The sequence below is a fragment of the Balaenoptera borealis genome (assembly GCF_965194805.1).
Source record: "Balaenoptera borealis genome assembly, chromosome: 4".
NCBI lineage: Eukaryota > Metazoa > Chordata > Mammalia > Artiodactyla > Balaenopteridae > Balaenoptera > Balaenoptera borealis.
The window spans coordinates 46833920-46851277 of record NC_138861.1 but is presented as its reverse complement, the minus strand read 5'-3'; the positions used below and the strand labels follow the sequence as shown (position 1 = coordinate 46851277).

The 17358-nt window shown below is 32.6% G+C and overlaps 1 protein-coding gene across 1 annotated transcript in view; it reads left to right on the top strand.

Annotated features, from left to right (window-relative positions):
* TLL1 (tolloid like 1) overlaps positions 1 to 17358 on the top strand; it is a 257300-nt gene that overhangs the window by 133245 nt on the left and 106697 nt on the right. The window contains exons 3-7 of the mRNA XM_082391226.1: positions 931 to 1011; positions 2514 to 2666; positions 3157 to 3274; positions 11066 to 11244; positions 15937 to 16042. Of these exons, the coding sequence (XP_082247352.1) occupies positions 931 to 1011; positions 2514 to 2666; positions 3157 to 3274; positions 11066 to 11244; positions 15937 to 16042 (637 nt within the window). The remainder of the gene's footprint in view (positions 1 to 930; positions 1012 to 2513; positions 2667 to 3156; positions 3275 to 11065; positions 11245 to 15936; positions 16043 to 17358) is intronic.

Below are 17358 nucleotides of genomic sequence, written 5' to 3'. Positions count from 1 at the left end.
ATTGTTTGCTCAATGATACCTCTTTGTATTTTTCTATCAAAGATTCAAGGAGAAGGCAAAATAGGAGATAAAACTGGGAGAGCATTTTGTTAAAGCCCTGGAATGAGAATCAGAAGATTTGGATTTTCGTCAAATGATCTGTTTTCTGATATGACTTTGTTCTTAAAATTGCAAGAAGACATATTTCCTTACGTCACCCTCTCCTCTACATTTTGAGCTATAAAATTCTTTATATCCCCTTTATAAATTTTGCAAATTGCATAACATAACAATGTATTTTGCAGTTGGACATCCTTTTGGAGTCTCACCTTGTGAATTTTTTTTAATTTTTGTTATTGGTTTTTATAAATTATAGAAACTAATTTTCAAAATTTATTTGAATACATTATAAAATGTCATATGCTATTAGAAATATCTCAAAATTTATCCAAGCTTTGGGGCAAAAGTTGCACTATACACTTGCTTTTTTTCCCTGTTGCATTGAGAATTTACATACCTATGCTCTTCTAACGTTTTTATTTCCATTTGCTGGTTTGCCATCTGAAAATATTTAGTTTGTATTGGGAAAATAGCTGGAATGCACTCAACAGGGCAGAACAACTTGCTGTCATCCTATATAATACTATGTGATGTCAAGGTCACAGTGAAGAAAAATGTTTCAGATTATCAATAGATGACTCAATTGCCATGATGTCCAAATAAAGTCATTTAGATTGCTCTCTTAATTTCTCTTACCCCCTTAGTTTTAGTTACTAAAATTTGTTATTGTAGAATTTTTACCCTCTTCCAAGATTTACGGGTATTCATTACTTTAAGACCACATAAAAAGAGATGTCCAAAGAGAAATCAATGTAGCCTACTACTATTGCTTATTTACAAGAACTTTAATTTACAGTGAAGTTAACTTACTATTTTCTTTTACTCTTTAAGGTGGATTTGGAGACCATGGTATGTCAAAGAAACGAGGGGCCCTCTACCAACTTATAGACAGGATAAGAAGAATTGGCTCTGGTATATCAATGTTTAAAGTTTCAGACACTTGATGTACAGTGAATATTATACTCATAGCAGTTCTGTTTGCCATTAAGCTGCAAATTATGGAAAGGATATATGCTGAGAAAGAGTCCTTTATTCATTGTTATTTTGTTAGTTGATATCCAACGTAAGTTTTTTAGAACTTAATTGGGGACATTTGAAATATTTTAGCTTATTTTCAGCTTCTCTTTAATAAAAAAATGTATTAGGTGTTTATTTTATTGTTGGTATTTATTTCCAGTAGATTGGTATTTTTATCAAGCATGGAGCTACATCAGTTTTAGTCAAATGGAAAAATATCATGGCTGTTTCTTTTGAAATAAAATCCACTTAAAGTAAATTGTCAAACTGATTAATTAGATTAAAAAATAATTGAAAATATTTTTTACCCTTCCAAAAATATATATAGGAAAACATTCAGAGAAACTGCCTTCTGGCTTAATGATTAGTTAATATTTAAAGTATTGAATTTATTAATCACTATTTGTAGATTTTAGAGTTTCTTTTTCAAGTCTTCTGTTCAAAGTTCATATCCTAACATCTCTTCAATTGATTAATACTAATGAAATATTTTAAAGTGCCTACTTTTAAGGACTAATTTTCCAAAGTGAAGATACTTTGCTCCAGGATATTAAAAAGATAGACATGTTAGGAACACAGGCATAGGGCGCATACATTCAGTGTTCGTTGTGTCTGAAGTGTATGTAAGTGGTAAACTATTTGTATCAACAATGATATGTAAATAAGAAAAAATAACCATGAAAATGTAGGAAAAATAAAACAGTAACAAAAAAATTATGAAGGGTCACCAAGAAAAGTCAGTGACTGCAGACTTGAAAGCTCTTCCACAATAGACTGCATTTTATGTTGGCCTGTTCACCTTGTGTACTGCTCTCTAAATCTTTTCTGTTGTGTGGATATGAATCCTGAGGAAATTGAAATAGAGATAGCCCCTTGTCCCAGAATCTGAGACCATATCTGTCTTATTCTATTTCATTTACTATCTCTACAGTGTAATATTCACAATTTTAAGCTGTACTACAGAATATCAATTCTGATTTAAAGGACTAGGGATTTAGCAGGAGTAAGAAAGGTTTTGAACATCATAGGACTTTTTAAACAATGTCTTTTTAATTCTAGTGGTGAATTTCTTAGTGTTCTAGTAAAGTAGAAAACAAAAGAATTTTTCTGTGGCTTACAAAGTCTACCTGACTTCTGTCCACTGTGGGCTGTTGTATGGAAATTCATCAAAATTTGTTCATAGAGCATTAGGAAATAGTATTTTGACATGAACTACTTAAATATTTTAACACTTTTTTCAAGTATGTAATATAAATGAAGTTTTTCTTTAATGCATTTTGACTTCAGGCATATTTATATAAATGTGTAAATAAGACATTTCACCTTGTCCTTTAAGAGGTAAATGATTCTCTGACCAAGGACTTCTGTTTCACAGAATGTTTTAAATGTCACTGCAGGCTTGGAGCAAAACAACACAGTTAAGGAAAAAGTACCTCTAAAATTCTCAGGGCAAAATGAGAAAAATCGAGTTCCCAGAGCTGCTACATCAAGAACTGAAAGAGTATGGCCTGGAGGTGTTATTCCTTACGTTATAGGAGGCAACTTCACTGGTAAGATATTCCCAGAGCGTCTATTTTGATAAAGAATTAATAATTATCATATAGATTAAGTGTATATTTTTAAAGAATACTAACATATAAAACATAGTATTAAATGAAACACGAGAAATATTCCATTCACCTGAGTTGTCAGTTAGGGTGTCTTGAAATTTAAAAATATATTTAATCTTGAGTTCTAAGAATCTAAAGAACTATTCTGGTTTTTAAATTGAATTTCAAATGTACCTATTAAATCTGGAAGCTGATTTCAGCTGACAGGAATAATGTATGTCTTGTTTACGGAGCCTTGTACACACATACTTGTAGAGACAGTAAGCTCAAGCCTACTGATTATGAAGGCAGTGCCCACTCTCAAGAGTGGCTCACTGCAGTGCTTGGAGCTAGTATTCTTTGGTTGATGATAGAGGTGGTGTCTGACCTGTGCAGCCAGACCTGGGATGGAAGAGCCCATTGTTTTATTAATGTCATGCCATTTTTCCAGGCAGCCAGCGAGCCATGTTCAAGCAGGCCATGAGGCACTGGGAAAAGCACACATGCGTGACTTTCATTGAAAGAGGGGATGAAGAGAGTTACATTGTATTCACATATAGGCCTTGTGGGTAAGTAGAACCAGGGAATGACTTAAGTAAATTTAGAAGGGAAAAAAAAATCCATAGGTAAGATTCACTTTTTAATATTTGCTTAGTATTTTGCCCGTGAGAAAGTATGAATTTTACATAAGAGAATATTATATATTAAATAAATATATTCTTTGATCACAGACCTCTGTGCATCCTCCACCACCACAGCTGCCTTCCCTTCTGTTCTAACTATATGGTGGCATTGCCAACATCCCACTAACCTGAATTAGAAACCTCAGTATTGTTTTTAGTGATGGATTTTTTAGTGATATCAACAGAAACAATGCATTTCTGTTGATATCCACTGTGTCTTATGGTTTCCACTTTTATCCCATGTCAGTCCCTTGGTCCGTTCATGTCTTTGTCCTCTCACACCAGCTGTATTCCAGCTGCTCTCCAGTCTTGCCTCACCAATTCACTGCCACTAGAATTATCTTCAAAAAATACTCTTCAGAGCAAAATACTACACTTATTGAGATTCCTCAGTGTTTCCTCCTACAGTGATATTTTCTAGATTTGCTTCTTACAGGATAACAATACTCTCTTCAAAATAAACTATTCTATAAGTTGTGAAAATGCTGTGTTAAATTTCAATAGGTATTTCTACAAGCAGTGTGCGAAACCTTACTAATATTCAACCAATTGAAAGAAATATAGAATACAGTGTTCCCTAAACTTTTTTTAAAAAGGGAACACCCATCTCACCCTGTTAATAGTGAGGAATGTATATCAGTATTCCAGAACACATTCTGGGAAATGCTAGCTTGAGAATAAAACCTAGATGCTTGGATGTAACATTTAAGGAATGCCATGAACTTACCACAGCTTCCATCTGCTGCTTCTGCTGCCACCACTTCTCTCCACAAATCCCATAATCTAGCCAAGTTACAGTAACAGCAGTTCTCCAAGCAATGCTGTATACTTTAAAAGACTTTTCATTGTGAAAACTTTCAAATTTTTTCTCCCTATATTTCCAGTTAATTGGAACTTATATTTAAGTATTTGAGTATTTAAACTGTTTCCATTTTTGTTTGTTTGTTTGTTAAGAATACTTGATAGGGTGTGCTGTCTACTTTACACTGCATCACATCAAAAGGCACATATGCCTGGACCTACCATTTTAGTGATACTGTGATTGATCAGTGGATTCAAATGGTGACAGCCAGGTCCCTCAATTGTAAGTTCCCGTCATTGCAGAATAGTCATTTTCTCATGTTGTTCTTTTCTTTTATTCCTTCTACATTTATTAGCTGAAATTCTTCTATAAAGAGGAATTATCTCTAATCAACTGTAAGTATTTGAATACCCTCTATTATAGTTCACACAGAGAAGTAAAAATAAATGCATAATTCCTTTGGAGGAAATAGTTCATGCCCTAATGACACATATTTTCAGGGTGGAGGAAGTATATATTTCACTAGGTATTGGGGGCATTACATCATCTGGCTTTGTTCTACCATATTTTCCTAGAACATTTAACTTAACTTACAAAGTAATGAGTTTTAATTTTGGCCCTACTTAAGTGACATTAGGAAAAATTATACATTATTATTTTTCTATATATTTTGATAGTACCATGATTTTTTTAGCTATGATTTATTTAAGCAATGTTTTCTTCTAAATTACTCTAATTACTTACTCTTGCAAAGTTTTGGTTACATTTGAAGTCCCTCCTAATTCTTTGTGTGTATTTAATATTTTTAAATATTAAGGACCTTTTATGGTCTAAATCTAGACTGTCTTTCCTTCCTTCTGATTATCTAATAGGAGTGGATATAGCTCAGATTACATATTTCTAAATATAAAATGTATTCAAATCAATACATCTTTTCTTTACCCACCCTTCAATTCTGTAAATACATCCAAAGCACCAATCACTTATTATTTTATTGCTCAAATTCTGTTTGTAACAAATTCATACTTATACTCATTTTCTTTTATTAATTTGGTTCTTTTCAAAGTTTTCCATTTCATTTGTTTTATACTGCTAAACTATTTTTCCCCATTCACTATCATTCCTTCATGTTTGTTTTTGTGATGTTTTAGTTGCTTGAATGCCTTTACTTTCCATTTTCATCAGTGGAAATCTTTCACATATTTCATGCTCAACCATTTTTGAGCTGCCTGCAGTGGGACTTTGCTCTACAACAGCTATAATAGCTCCATTTCCACTGTTGGTTCAAATGTCTACCTTCATCAGTGATGAGGGCAGGGAGCTTACCTCTGTGTCCCTCATGACACACAGCACATGGCTTTATAGGTAGGTGATTAGGAAAGTACCAACAATTTACATGTCAGCTAAAGTACATTGTGTGTAATCCTGAGATTAAAAAATGTAAGAATTCAAAGGGGGTTTGAAGAACATGTACGTCATCAATTTAGAGATGTGAAAACTGAAGTTATGACTTTCCCCAAGATACTTAAATCTGTAGTTACATTCCTGAAATTAGACTCTTGAGTTTATTTGTGACTGTTATAGTAGTAATGTTGCATTTTGGTGATTTGTTTTGGTGCTCATTTTCCAGTTCAAAGTTTGCCCTGTATTATTTTTTCAGTGATAGGAAGGATGATACTTTTTATAAAATTTGATCATTGGCCTGCTAATCATTCTAATCATTTTGTGACTTCTAAATTTCATTTTAAATTACCGTTATTGGCCACAATTTCATGAAATTGTGGTTATTTCATCATTCTTGCTATGATAATGCTGCATTTATATCTCATAAAAATCAATTTAAATTATTAAAGAGTTTGACAGTTGGTATTACACAAAATAGTGAAGGCCATCTGCAATAAGATATATTTTGAGTCAAACATTTAACACTCTATTGGATTTAGTATTGGGTCTTTTTTCCTATAAGAGCTGCGGCATATAATGCACCACATTTAGCAATACCTAGTGTAAATATCCATAGAATATGGAGAACCTGTAAGGTGGTGCCATTGATATGGATGGCAACATTTATTAGTTCTGTTTCTAGCTTTAATCTAGAAGGCAAATGTGTCTTACTTCTTATCACTGTCTTCACTTTCATTGAGTTTACCCACTAAGTCAGACAACTTGTAGCTCTTGCAATTTTTAAAAATAAAAGCTAAAATAATCTCCATACTTATGGGAGGAATTATTAAACATGGAATCACCTATATCATTTAGAGCATGATATTTCCCATCTTATTCTGCTACAGTCAATTTTTATTCAATAAATATTTAGTGGGTGTCTAATTCCATATCAGGCCTTTGATAGGTGGGAAAATAATAAAATTTTAAAAAGCAAAAAGTAGAAATCAGACCTTTTTGCCATTTAGCTCTAGTGTATTTCCTATTTTTAAGTTGCATTATAATCGTACATTATGTTTATATATATCTGTATGCATGTTTTTAGGTTTATGATATCTTTGCTTCATCTGCAGTGGACATAGGCTTTAACCCTCTATATTGACAAAAGGTTTGAACTGAGCTATACATATTTTTCAATGAATGTCTATTAGCTTCAGTGGCATTTATTTATTTTACAAGATTATTAATTATAAACAGCAAAATGTGAGACCATTTTATAATAGAAGTTGTTTGATTTTATTCTTTGTAAGTCAGAGATTTATGTAACTGAATTTATTACCTTCATCTATTATATGCTGATTTTTAATGATTGCCAAAAAACAATCAAACAAACAAACGTAGAGTTAACTTATTTTCTTATTTTCTAGATTTCATATGCTTTAATTGTATTTAACTTTGGTCAGTTTGATTATTCAGACTGTAACAGTAGTCACTTATTCATCCTTTCCTGTTGAATTCCCATTTTGTACCACTTACTGTACTAACTTTGGGGACTATAAAATTGAATGTAAGTTGTTTTCTCTCTGCAAGGATGTTATAGTTAGGCAGAGGAAGTGTGCTAGCCAGGATTCTTGTTCTCAAGCAACAGAGACTGGCTAACTTAAGCAGAAAAAATAGTTTTTTAAAGGAATCTATAGAATTACACTAATAGAAAAAGTGGAGAGCCAGGCTGAAGGAGGAGTCTCAGAAAGAGCATGTTGAACCCTTCACCTTGAGCATTTCCACCACTTCTTTGGATGCTTGCTGCTAATTACTAGAGTCTTGGCTCTGTCCTGCACTTAGGAGATCTGTTCTTTCAATAAATGTTTATTTATTAAAATTTTTAACTTTTTATTTTTCAAAATATTTCCAGTTTTATTGAGATATAATTGACATATAACATACTGTTTTAGGTGTATAACATGATGATTTTAGACTTGTATATATTGTGAAGTGATCACCATAATAAGTTTAGTTAACATCCATCATCATACTTAGTTACACGTTTTTCTTTTTTCTTGTGATGAGAACTTTTGAGATCTACTCTCTTAGCAACTTTCAAATATATGATACGGTATTGTTAACTTTAGTCACCATGCTGCACATTACAGCCTCAGAAATTACTTATTGTGTAACTGGAAGTCTGTACATTTTGACCGCCTTTCATCCATTTCACCCACCCTTAGCCCCCACCTCTGGCAACCACCAATATGTTCTCTGTATCTATTGAGTTCTATTATGTACCAGGCTGTATTCTAGGAGCTAGCATTATAGCATGAGCAAAACAAGTACACTTTCTGCCCACCAAAAGCTTACATTCTAGGTGGGGAGGCAAAAACCCTGCAAAGATAAATGAAATATAAAATGTATTAATAGACAATAAATTCTAGGACAAAAAGAAAAGTAGTGTAAGTGGGATGGAAGGACATTTGCACAGAACTTGAAAGAGAGGAGGAAACAAGCCATATGTATATCTGGGAAACAGAGTTCTTGACAGAGAAAATAGACAGTAAAAAGGCTCTGAGGCAAGAGTATGTCTGCATGCTCAGGGCACAACAAGGAAACTTCATGGCTCGAGTGGAGTGACAGGGATGATAATAAGAGACGAGATCTATATGGTAAGATATTTGTGTGTGAAGATTGTGTAAGATCTTATAGTTTTTTTATAAGTACTTTGATTTTCCTCTGAGCAAAATAGCCTGTATCAGTCAGCTAAGGCAATTTATGATGTGGTAACAAACAACTCCCAAATCCCAGGAGCAAGAGCAACAAACACTTACTCCTTACTCTTACTGTATATCTGCCACTGGTTAGCTGTAGCTCACTCCAGAGTCATCACTATGGTGTCCAGTCTGATGGAGAAGCCTCTTTTTGGAACCTTGCAGTTGTAGCAGAAAGAATAGAAACAATATGGTCAACCATATTTGCTCTTAAAGATTCTCTCCAGAAATGACACATTTTTTGCTCACATGACATTGTCCAGAGCAAGTCACATGACTAAACCCAGCATCAGTAGGGTAGGGATGTATAATTATCTCCCAGAGAGGGGTAATGAATACTTTTGAATATTGACACAATTTACGACATAGTCATTGGAGAATATTGAGTAAAGAAGTGGAGTAATCTGAGTTTACATTTAAAACATATCTTTATGCTGAGAGAAAAGACTGCTGTGAGGAGGGCATAAAGCTTACAAGCAACTCTCTTTGTGCGTATAGGCTTTGCTCCACCAATCCAAGGCCAAAGTAGGGAATAGTGGGTTTTGGATTACCTTCTTGCTCTCTATGGCTTAGTGAGGCTTCTCTAAAATTAGTAAAAGATTTTCTTGAGAGGACAGGTAGGGCTTATAATGGCCAAGCTTTAAAAGCAGCACTCAAATTTGAAACAGAAAATCAAAAGCCATGTACAAGAAAACGGCATCAAACCTGGATGGAATTAGAAAGAAACTCAGACATGTTAAAACCATGTTTTTATAAACTGTGCATATTAAAAATAAACTGTGCATATTAACCTGTCATTCCATACATAATTGTATGTGCATATATTTAGCTATTTAGTCATTTGAGCATCTAAAATTCTTCCGTTCCTGGACCTGTAGTATGTCAGAGATCAAAACACCACATTTTTCTTCACAGGACCATTGTAAAAGCCAGTGTGAAACGTATTTTTGCTTTCCATTATGAAACCCCATCTTATTTATTGGAAATTGTTATAGGTAAAATTATGCTAATAAAAGGTGTTTTAGATTAAAAGAATCAACCACATTGCTTGACTATCTCCTGGATTTTGATTTGCAAAGTACTTTTTTCTCTGAATATAACCAGCAAGAATGATTCAGTGTGGGTAATTTAGTTGCTGTATAATCCTCAGATATTTCACTTTCATCACTATTGCTTTATGGTAGCAAATATTTCAGTTTAAATCTCTCCAAAATTTGCAAATTTTGAGTTTTGCTACACCTAATACTTTACTATTTCAGTATGTAATAAATAACTACATATGTATAAATTTAAAAGTCTTGGTAAAAAAAAATCTACCTGAGAGCAAAAATACAATTCCCTGATTTTTTCCCCTACCAGTTACTTCACTTTTCTTTCTTTTATTGATTTATTAAGCTTAATTAACTGTTATAATAGATTCATAAATAATAAGTTGAATTACTTCTTCTAGCTGGCATTGAAAGCCTACAGAAATAATTGGAATGACAAATGTGCTTACTCTGAAAAGTGAAATTAGTGAAATGCATTTTAAAAATTTGGGCAATTAATTTTGGGCAATTTCTTCTTTTAACTTAATAAATTAGAAAAGGTGCTCAGTGTCCAGCACATTATGATTCCCATCTATTCAAGACCAGTTATTTACTGCCCTCTATTGCTGTCTAGAGGGGTGGCCCTTAGATAAGCTATTTTAATGTAAACCCTAAATTTTGAAGTTTTAAGTGTAATTTTATTTATAACTATGATTGTAGTTACCATATTATTATACCATTTAAAGCTTATTTTAAAGTGTGTTCCTATGTGTCCACCCTTGCATGTGTGTGCACACTCTCTCATGCACACTGACACACATGCACGTATGCACACACACACAATATGAATAAACGGAATATCTATATTTTGGGTAGAAAAGCATCACTATTTGAATATGTATAAATATCAATAAATTGAAGAAAATTTGCAGGAAGATGCTCTGCATGGTTCACATTCTGAAAGTCCAAGAGATTCTTTCAGAAGGTGAAATGGACTATCACACTAAACATTTGCCTGACCATTTGACACAGTCTCATAATTCTACCAGTTGTTGATTTTCCTTCACCAGTCAACCATTAACCCTAGATAATTCACCTTTTGAAACTAATTTTCCTCGATTGACTTCTCTTAAAAGTTCTCTTCTTTAAAAAAATTCTCCCATGAAGAGGAAAAGTAATTCCTTTTTTAATTAACCAACATTTCTCATAAAGTTAATTGTTTTTCTCAAAGAGGAAAAATAAACTTTGTTTTTATTTTTAATACTGAAATAATGGATTATTGTTAGATAACCATATTGACAAAGTAGTTACCTAAATGGGTCTTGAGGATAAAAAATTGTATTAGAAATACATGTGAGTTGATGTCTTAAGTTTAACTATATGTATAATAACCATTAATCATCATCATAAGTATTTTATTTTCTGATTTATCTTCTGAATACTCCTAAAAATTATTTAAGGCACATCTTCTAATATATGAATTAGTACAAAGGCACTTCAATAGATTATTTGGGGACTCGTACATAAATCTACCAGGATTACTAGAAATTTTTATTAATGAAATATTTATTAATGAAAAATTGTTCTGCCTCTGAATGTGTTGGACTTTACAGTTCATGACAAATTTTTACAAAAGTTTCACCCTACTGTAATTCACTCAGCGTCTCCCTGTCCACCACCATCTGCACTTTCTACTTTATTCCAGATGCTGCTCCTATGTAGGTCGGCGTGGAAATGGACCTCAGGCGATCTCTATTGGCAAGAACTGTGATAAATTTGGAATTGTTGTTCATGAATTGGGCCATGTGATAGGTTTTTGGCATGAACACACACGACCAGATCGAGATAATCATGTAACTATCATAAGAGAAAACATCCAGCCAGGTGAGAGGCTTCAGAATGTGTTGGGTTTAAGGTTGACTAAATATCTTTTAAATGTATTGTACTATTTATCATTTACCTTCTTAAAAACTGTGAACTGATTTTGTTGATATTGTAGATCAACATTTTGCTTGATTTAAAAATAGCTGCTATGGTGTTAATTTTTTCCTGCAGATCAAATGATCTTATGCATTTTTTAGGCTTGCTTTTTTTTCTTAAGATTTAGCTATTTTATATCCAAACTTCGGTGCTTTCCAAGAATGGGTGTAGGCTATTAAAACATAAATTAATATTAATAAATTTTTTAAAAGTATTTTCTATACTTAATTCTATAATTTATGTTGTTGGCATTTAAAAAGGGTCCAGGGTTTGCCACAAAATGTGCTGCTACCATACAAATCTATATTATACCAGGGACAAGTTCTGGAGAAAATTCCAGGGAAGTGAGTCATTTCCAGGATAGTCCAAATATTTTCTTGAGATTTCCCTTTAACTATACTAAAGACAAATTCTTAAGAATGTTTTCAATAGTTTCAGTAGTTCAATAGTTAATATATAATTAAAATTTAATTTTCTCCGACAGTTGATGTGTGATAATCACCTCATTTAGTTTTTCATTTGTTTTACCTTTCATAATTCATAACGATAAGTACATCTCAATTGCCAGAAGAAAAATCCTGTTGTTTAGAATTGTCTTAGAAAGTTGTGTGTATTTGTAGCAGAAGTAAAGTAGAAATGTGTCCTTATTTCCTTATCATGGCCAGTTTTAAGTTACAAACATTTAATTCCTTAGAATTTCCTGTGATTAACAGCGTTGCTCTATTTATTTTTTCATAGCATATTTGCTGCCAGTTATTTATTGAGGCACTATTAGATGTTAGAGATACTTCATGAAAATTATAGAGCTTAGTGTATGTATATCCATGTATACAAACGACTGCAAGCGAGTGAGAATAGTGTTATATTGAGAACACAGCCCAGTCCAAGCAAGGTGTGACAAAATGTGCCTTCCGAGTCAAGGGAGACGCCACAAAGGAACTGAAATTTAGAAGTAAAGGGGTTCTAAGTGCCCAGAAGAGTGATGGAATTTCTAACTGGAAAAAAAAAAAAGCATCATGATCAAAGCTACAATTACAGATAATTAAATCATTTTTATTTGCCCAAATGTCTGCATGGTAAGTTACAAGTGAGAGATTAGTTGGTAATTACCAAGGGAGATTAGATCATAGGGATTTTCTATCTGAAGCTAAGAAATTTAGATTTTATCCTCTAGCTACTGGAGAATAATCAAAGGATTGAAAGCAGAGCAAGTTCAGATTTAAAAAAAGAATTCTTTCAGCTGTAGGGATTATTAACTGAGAATGGGGATATGGGGGTGGGGAGGATGAACGTGACATCAGGGAAACCTATTAGAAACTTAAATAAATCATTTATAAGAGGTGACTAAGTCCTCAGTTAGGGTGGTGTAGGCCAAGAAGAAGGAGAGGAATAATCTTTCAAAAATATTTTAAGAGGAACAGCATGTGAAAGCAAATCTTCAAGATTTTATTTTTAGGCAACAGGATGAATGGTGGCACCATCAAATGAAGTAAGAAATGTGGTTAAAGCAACATATTTTTAAGAGGAAGAAAGACAAATAATTTCATTTAGCATATCCTTGAGTTTGAGAAGCCTTTAGATGGTCCAAGTGGAGATATTTAGTAGACAAAGGAAAGGTGAGTCTAGACTTTAAGATATCTAGAGATAGAAATTTGTTAGTGGATTTGACTGTCTAGGAAAATGTTGGAGGAAGAAGAAAATAAGATTGTGGGTAGAATATGGGGAACATCAATATTTAAGCAACATTTTGTAGAATATCTCTCAAAAGATTAAGAAAGTTTGGTCTAAGAAGTAGGAGAAAAATCAATGAATGTGATGTTACAGGGAAGAGATCACTTCAAGAATAAAGAAGTAATCTGTAGTGTTGAAAGAGAAGTAAATAACATCTATACTCCCAATATAGAAGACTCTAATGCCTGACCAGCTATCAAGGTTCATCTTATACTTTATATCATTGGGAGACAAAGAGAAAATAATATTTCTGAAAATTACTCCAACTACCAATTAAATGAAAAGTTTTCTATCAACCACAGTTACTAAATTTCCTCTATTATGTGGACAAAATAACTTATAAAGGAAGTAACTTCCAAGAATGATTCTTGCTCTTAAAAATAGGACTCTGGTTCAACATAAATTTATGTAGCTAAAACAAGCAGAAATGTATAAATAGTATGTAAATGTATAATACTTAACACAGTGCTAAACCATTTATGGCTTTTCATATTTTTGAGTCAATATGACTCATAATGTTGACTCATATTTTGAGTCAACATTCAATCTAATAGAAAACAACAATTTATTGCATGAGATGTCCTCAGTATTTGGAACTCCATGCACATTTTGTCATACCTTGCTTGGATTCAACGATATTCTCAACATATGATTATTTTCACTTTTCTCACTCACTTGCAATCATTTGTATGTATGGACAGTTGACCCTCCATATTCATAGGGTTTTGCATCCATGGATTCAACCAACCTTTGAACTGAAATTTCTTATTCATTGTACTAAACCATTTTATATAAGGGACTTAAACATCCACAGATTTTGGTATCCAAGGGCTTCCTGGAACCAGTCCCCTGCAGATACTGAAGGCTGACTGTACTATAGCAAGGTAATTCTAGTATGAAAAATTCATGTCGGAGAATAATATTGAGCAAATTTGTGACTTACTTTGGCTCAGAAATTTTAGATCAAGTGTTATTCTAGGGCAACGTCTAATAAGTGTGGACTTTAGCTGCATTTATATGCAAAATTAGTGACTATGATAGGAGCCAATTTGGTACAAAGATTGGATTACTTTAATCCACTTTAGAACATGCCTTCAAGAAGGAGGTTGTCATTTTTTAAAAAATTGTTTAGGGTGAGTTCCACTGGTGCTCTGTATCTCTGATCCTCTTCTCTTCTGTTATGAAATGTCTGATTTTCTTTATTTGGACCAAGTATGGCTGTGTTCTTTTTAACTAGCACAAAACACTGTTTCACATACATGGTAACTGCTCAGTTATATACATCAAAATGTATTACTGAAGTTGCTTCGTGTTCCACTTTCAGAAATTTTTATGAAACATTTTGCTTTAATTAGAGAGTATACTCACATATTGTGCTTGAAATTTGAAATCTCCAGTGGGTTATAGATTAATATTAAAAAATCAGCTCCACAGCTTTACAAAAATCTCACCTTAGAATTGGTTGTACTAAAATATACTTACCATGTTTCATGAAGAACAGAGTTTTTAACAGTTACTTCTATCAAAGGTTGAAGATAATGCAGGGTATTTCCCAAGAATAGTTGTAATACAGACAGACAAACCAGAGATTTGTGGAACATGTATTTCACTATATGGTGTAGTTAGTTCATTGAAAACTATTTATTGTGTGAATTCATTGTAAGGTGGACTGAAACACTTTACTCTGGGACTTGGGTTCTGTAACTTCAGGCTGATTGTTTTATCTTTAATGCTCAAGTGAGTATATCAGACTTCCTTATCACATGTAGGAAAGATATTATACTCTGTGGCATCACTCAGTTTTTTTATTGCCTTTTGGGAAATTTTTAATGTAATATTTTTATATTCAGTAGTAATACGGCAGTTGGAATAAAATTAAAATAGTTACACAAGTGTTGTACAATAATAGTTCTTTTTTGAACCCCAGCCTTGAATTTGGAAACCTAATAACTCAGCTTTACACTTTGATGTTTCAAAATGAGCTATAAAAGCAACCATCTTTGGCTGCTGAAATTGTGAAAAATGAATCACTGAAACCTAAACTCTATCTGAGGAAATACTCTGCCTCTGGAACCATTGATGTAGATCTACACATTTAACACTATGTTATTTTCAAATTTCAAGAAATAATATTACAATACAGATACAAACAGGCAGTTGAGAAATCTATTAACATGAAGATGTCCAGAAGTTAAAATAGCAGTCGTGAAAAGTAAAAAATGAAAAAGTAAGTTCTGAAGCATATTCTCTTGACCAAAAAAGCCCTCCAAGTAGCGTCTCCTTTTCATCAAAGAGAATCTTGTTTCAGTTGCTGTGGTTTTATCTTTAGTGACAAAGTCACATAGCAAATGCCTGCAATGTTCTGTGTACATACAAATATAGTTTTTATATTTTTCCCAGTGTTTCATAGACTCTAACACAAATAGGAAGTTTTTTTAGGGGGGTCTTGGCAAATATAGTCATAAGAGAAAGGTGGGAAACTTATTAAGTAAAAATGTAACTTTTTATAATCACAATATTGTTAAAAAAAAAAAAAACAGTAGTTTTAAAGGAACAAATATTTAGAGAAGGTGGAAGAGTATACAAAGAAAACAAATCCAAAGCATGCTTTTGGTAATCTACCTTTTTGCCAAAATTAACTTATTAATGAAATTCAATATTACTCTTTCAGGATGGTATTCAAGTGCAAGCAGTGGCACTGGATGTACCCTTTTGCGAGTACCTGGGTGTTAGTGTGTAAATACAACGTCATGAAAATCAGCGATCAGCATTTGGTAGAGAGCAGATAGAGGCAGGAAGGGCTCTTCTGTTCTCTTTTCTGTCTGTTAAGAGGCTTCTGAAGTGTTTTCTGTGCCTAATTCTTAGGGCAAGAGTACAATTTTCTGAAGATGGAGCCTGGAGAAGTGAACTCGCTTGGAGAAAGATATGATTTTGACAGTATCATGCACTATGCCAGGAACACCTTCTCAAGGTTGGAGTCTCAGGTTATACCTTTTGACTTTTAATTCCTTTCCTCTGTGTGGCTCCTCACAAAACTAGGTTTAACATTAGAACTAGAACCACTTTCAAATATTGCTGTCATAAAGTACAAAATATACTTGATTGGTGTTTATAGCCAACAACAGGCATTTGAGATTTTAAAAACACATTTTCACATTTCCTATCAAATAAATAGATTCAAAGTAAAAATTAAAATTGTTTGATTATTTAAATTATTTAATATTCTTAAATCTTAAAAAAGTTCAATTAAAATGATTACCAAACCAATCAGCATGTTAAATTGGCAAAGCACTATTAATGGAAATTAGGCATTTCAAGTCAAATAGCAAGCTCAGTTGTTGAGTTGGAATGTTATACTCTCCATGTGACTTGTGCTTTTATTGTGTATTTTCTGTTGCTCAAGTACTAATTTCACTAGAAAAATGTTATAGTAAAATAATTCTCAGAGAACATTTTAGGAAGATATTTTACTTCATATACTTTCCAGTTATTAACCTTAAAATTATTTCATTAGTGACTGAATGCTAATTTTTAAGAGTGTAATAAATTTGGGTTTTGATCTATTTCACTCTAAACAAGATGTCATCAAGGCAATGGTTTCCAGGTAAGGAATCTGAAACTGTTAAAACCATTGAAGTCATATCTTTTTCCCATTTTATACCCATTTTACACTCATGTCCATTCCACTCATTCTTTTCTGATCACCATGCCCATTTCACAATTCATTAATGTCTATGTTTAAAGGCAGGGTCAGGAAGAAGACAGTAAATTCAAGTTAATTCCCTGTTTTAAAAAAAATTTTGTGGTAATAAGTAGAGAAGGGTGTAAACAAACTCTTAATACTTGGATAAATATTTAAATGATGATTTTTATGACCAAACTTTATTATTAACATAATTGAGTGTTAACTGTATTTTAAAAATCATTTTATTCTGAAGTATATATTTGTTCAAATATAATAACTACCCAAATACTTGTTTTTTGAATTGAATTGAAGTTTTAGTAGAAATACATCCATAAATTTGGCCTGAAATTAATCTTAAAGAATTATAAAGCTTATAAAGCTTATAAAGCTTTGTTTTCATGCTTGGAATTGAGTTTTCTTTAGAAACATGTGAAAAATGAGGATTTAGGTACCAGTTTAGCCAAAGTGTTTCTCTTATACTGTTGAGTTATATTAGTTAGAAATAAACTGAGTTTAGATTCTTTGGAATAGAGCTGGAGAATGGAAAACGTAATTTATTCTTTCTATCCCTGGTAGACAATGAACCTAAACCAAAGTTTGAA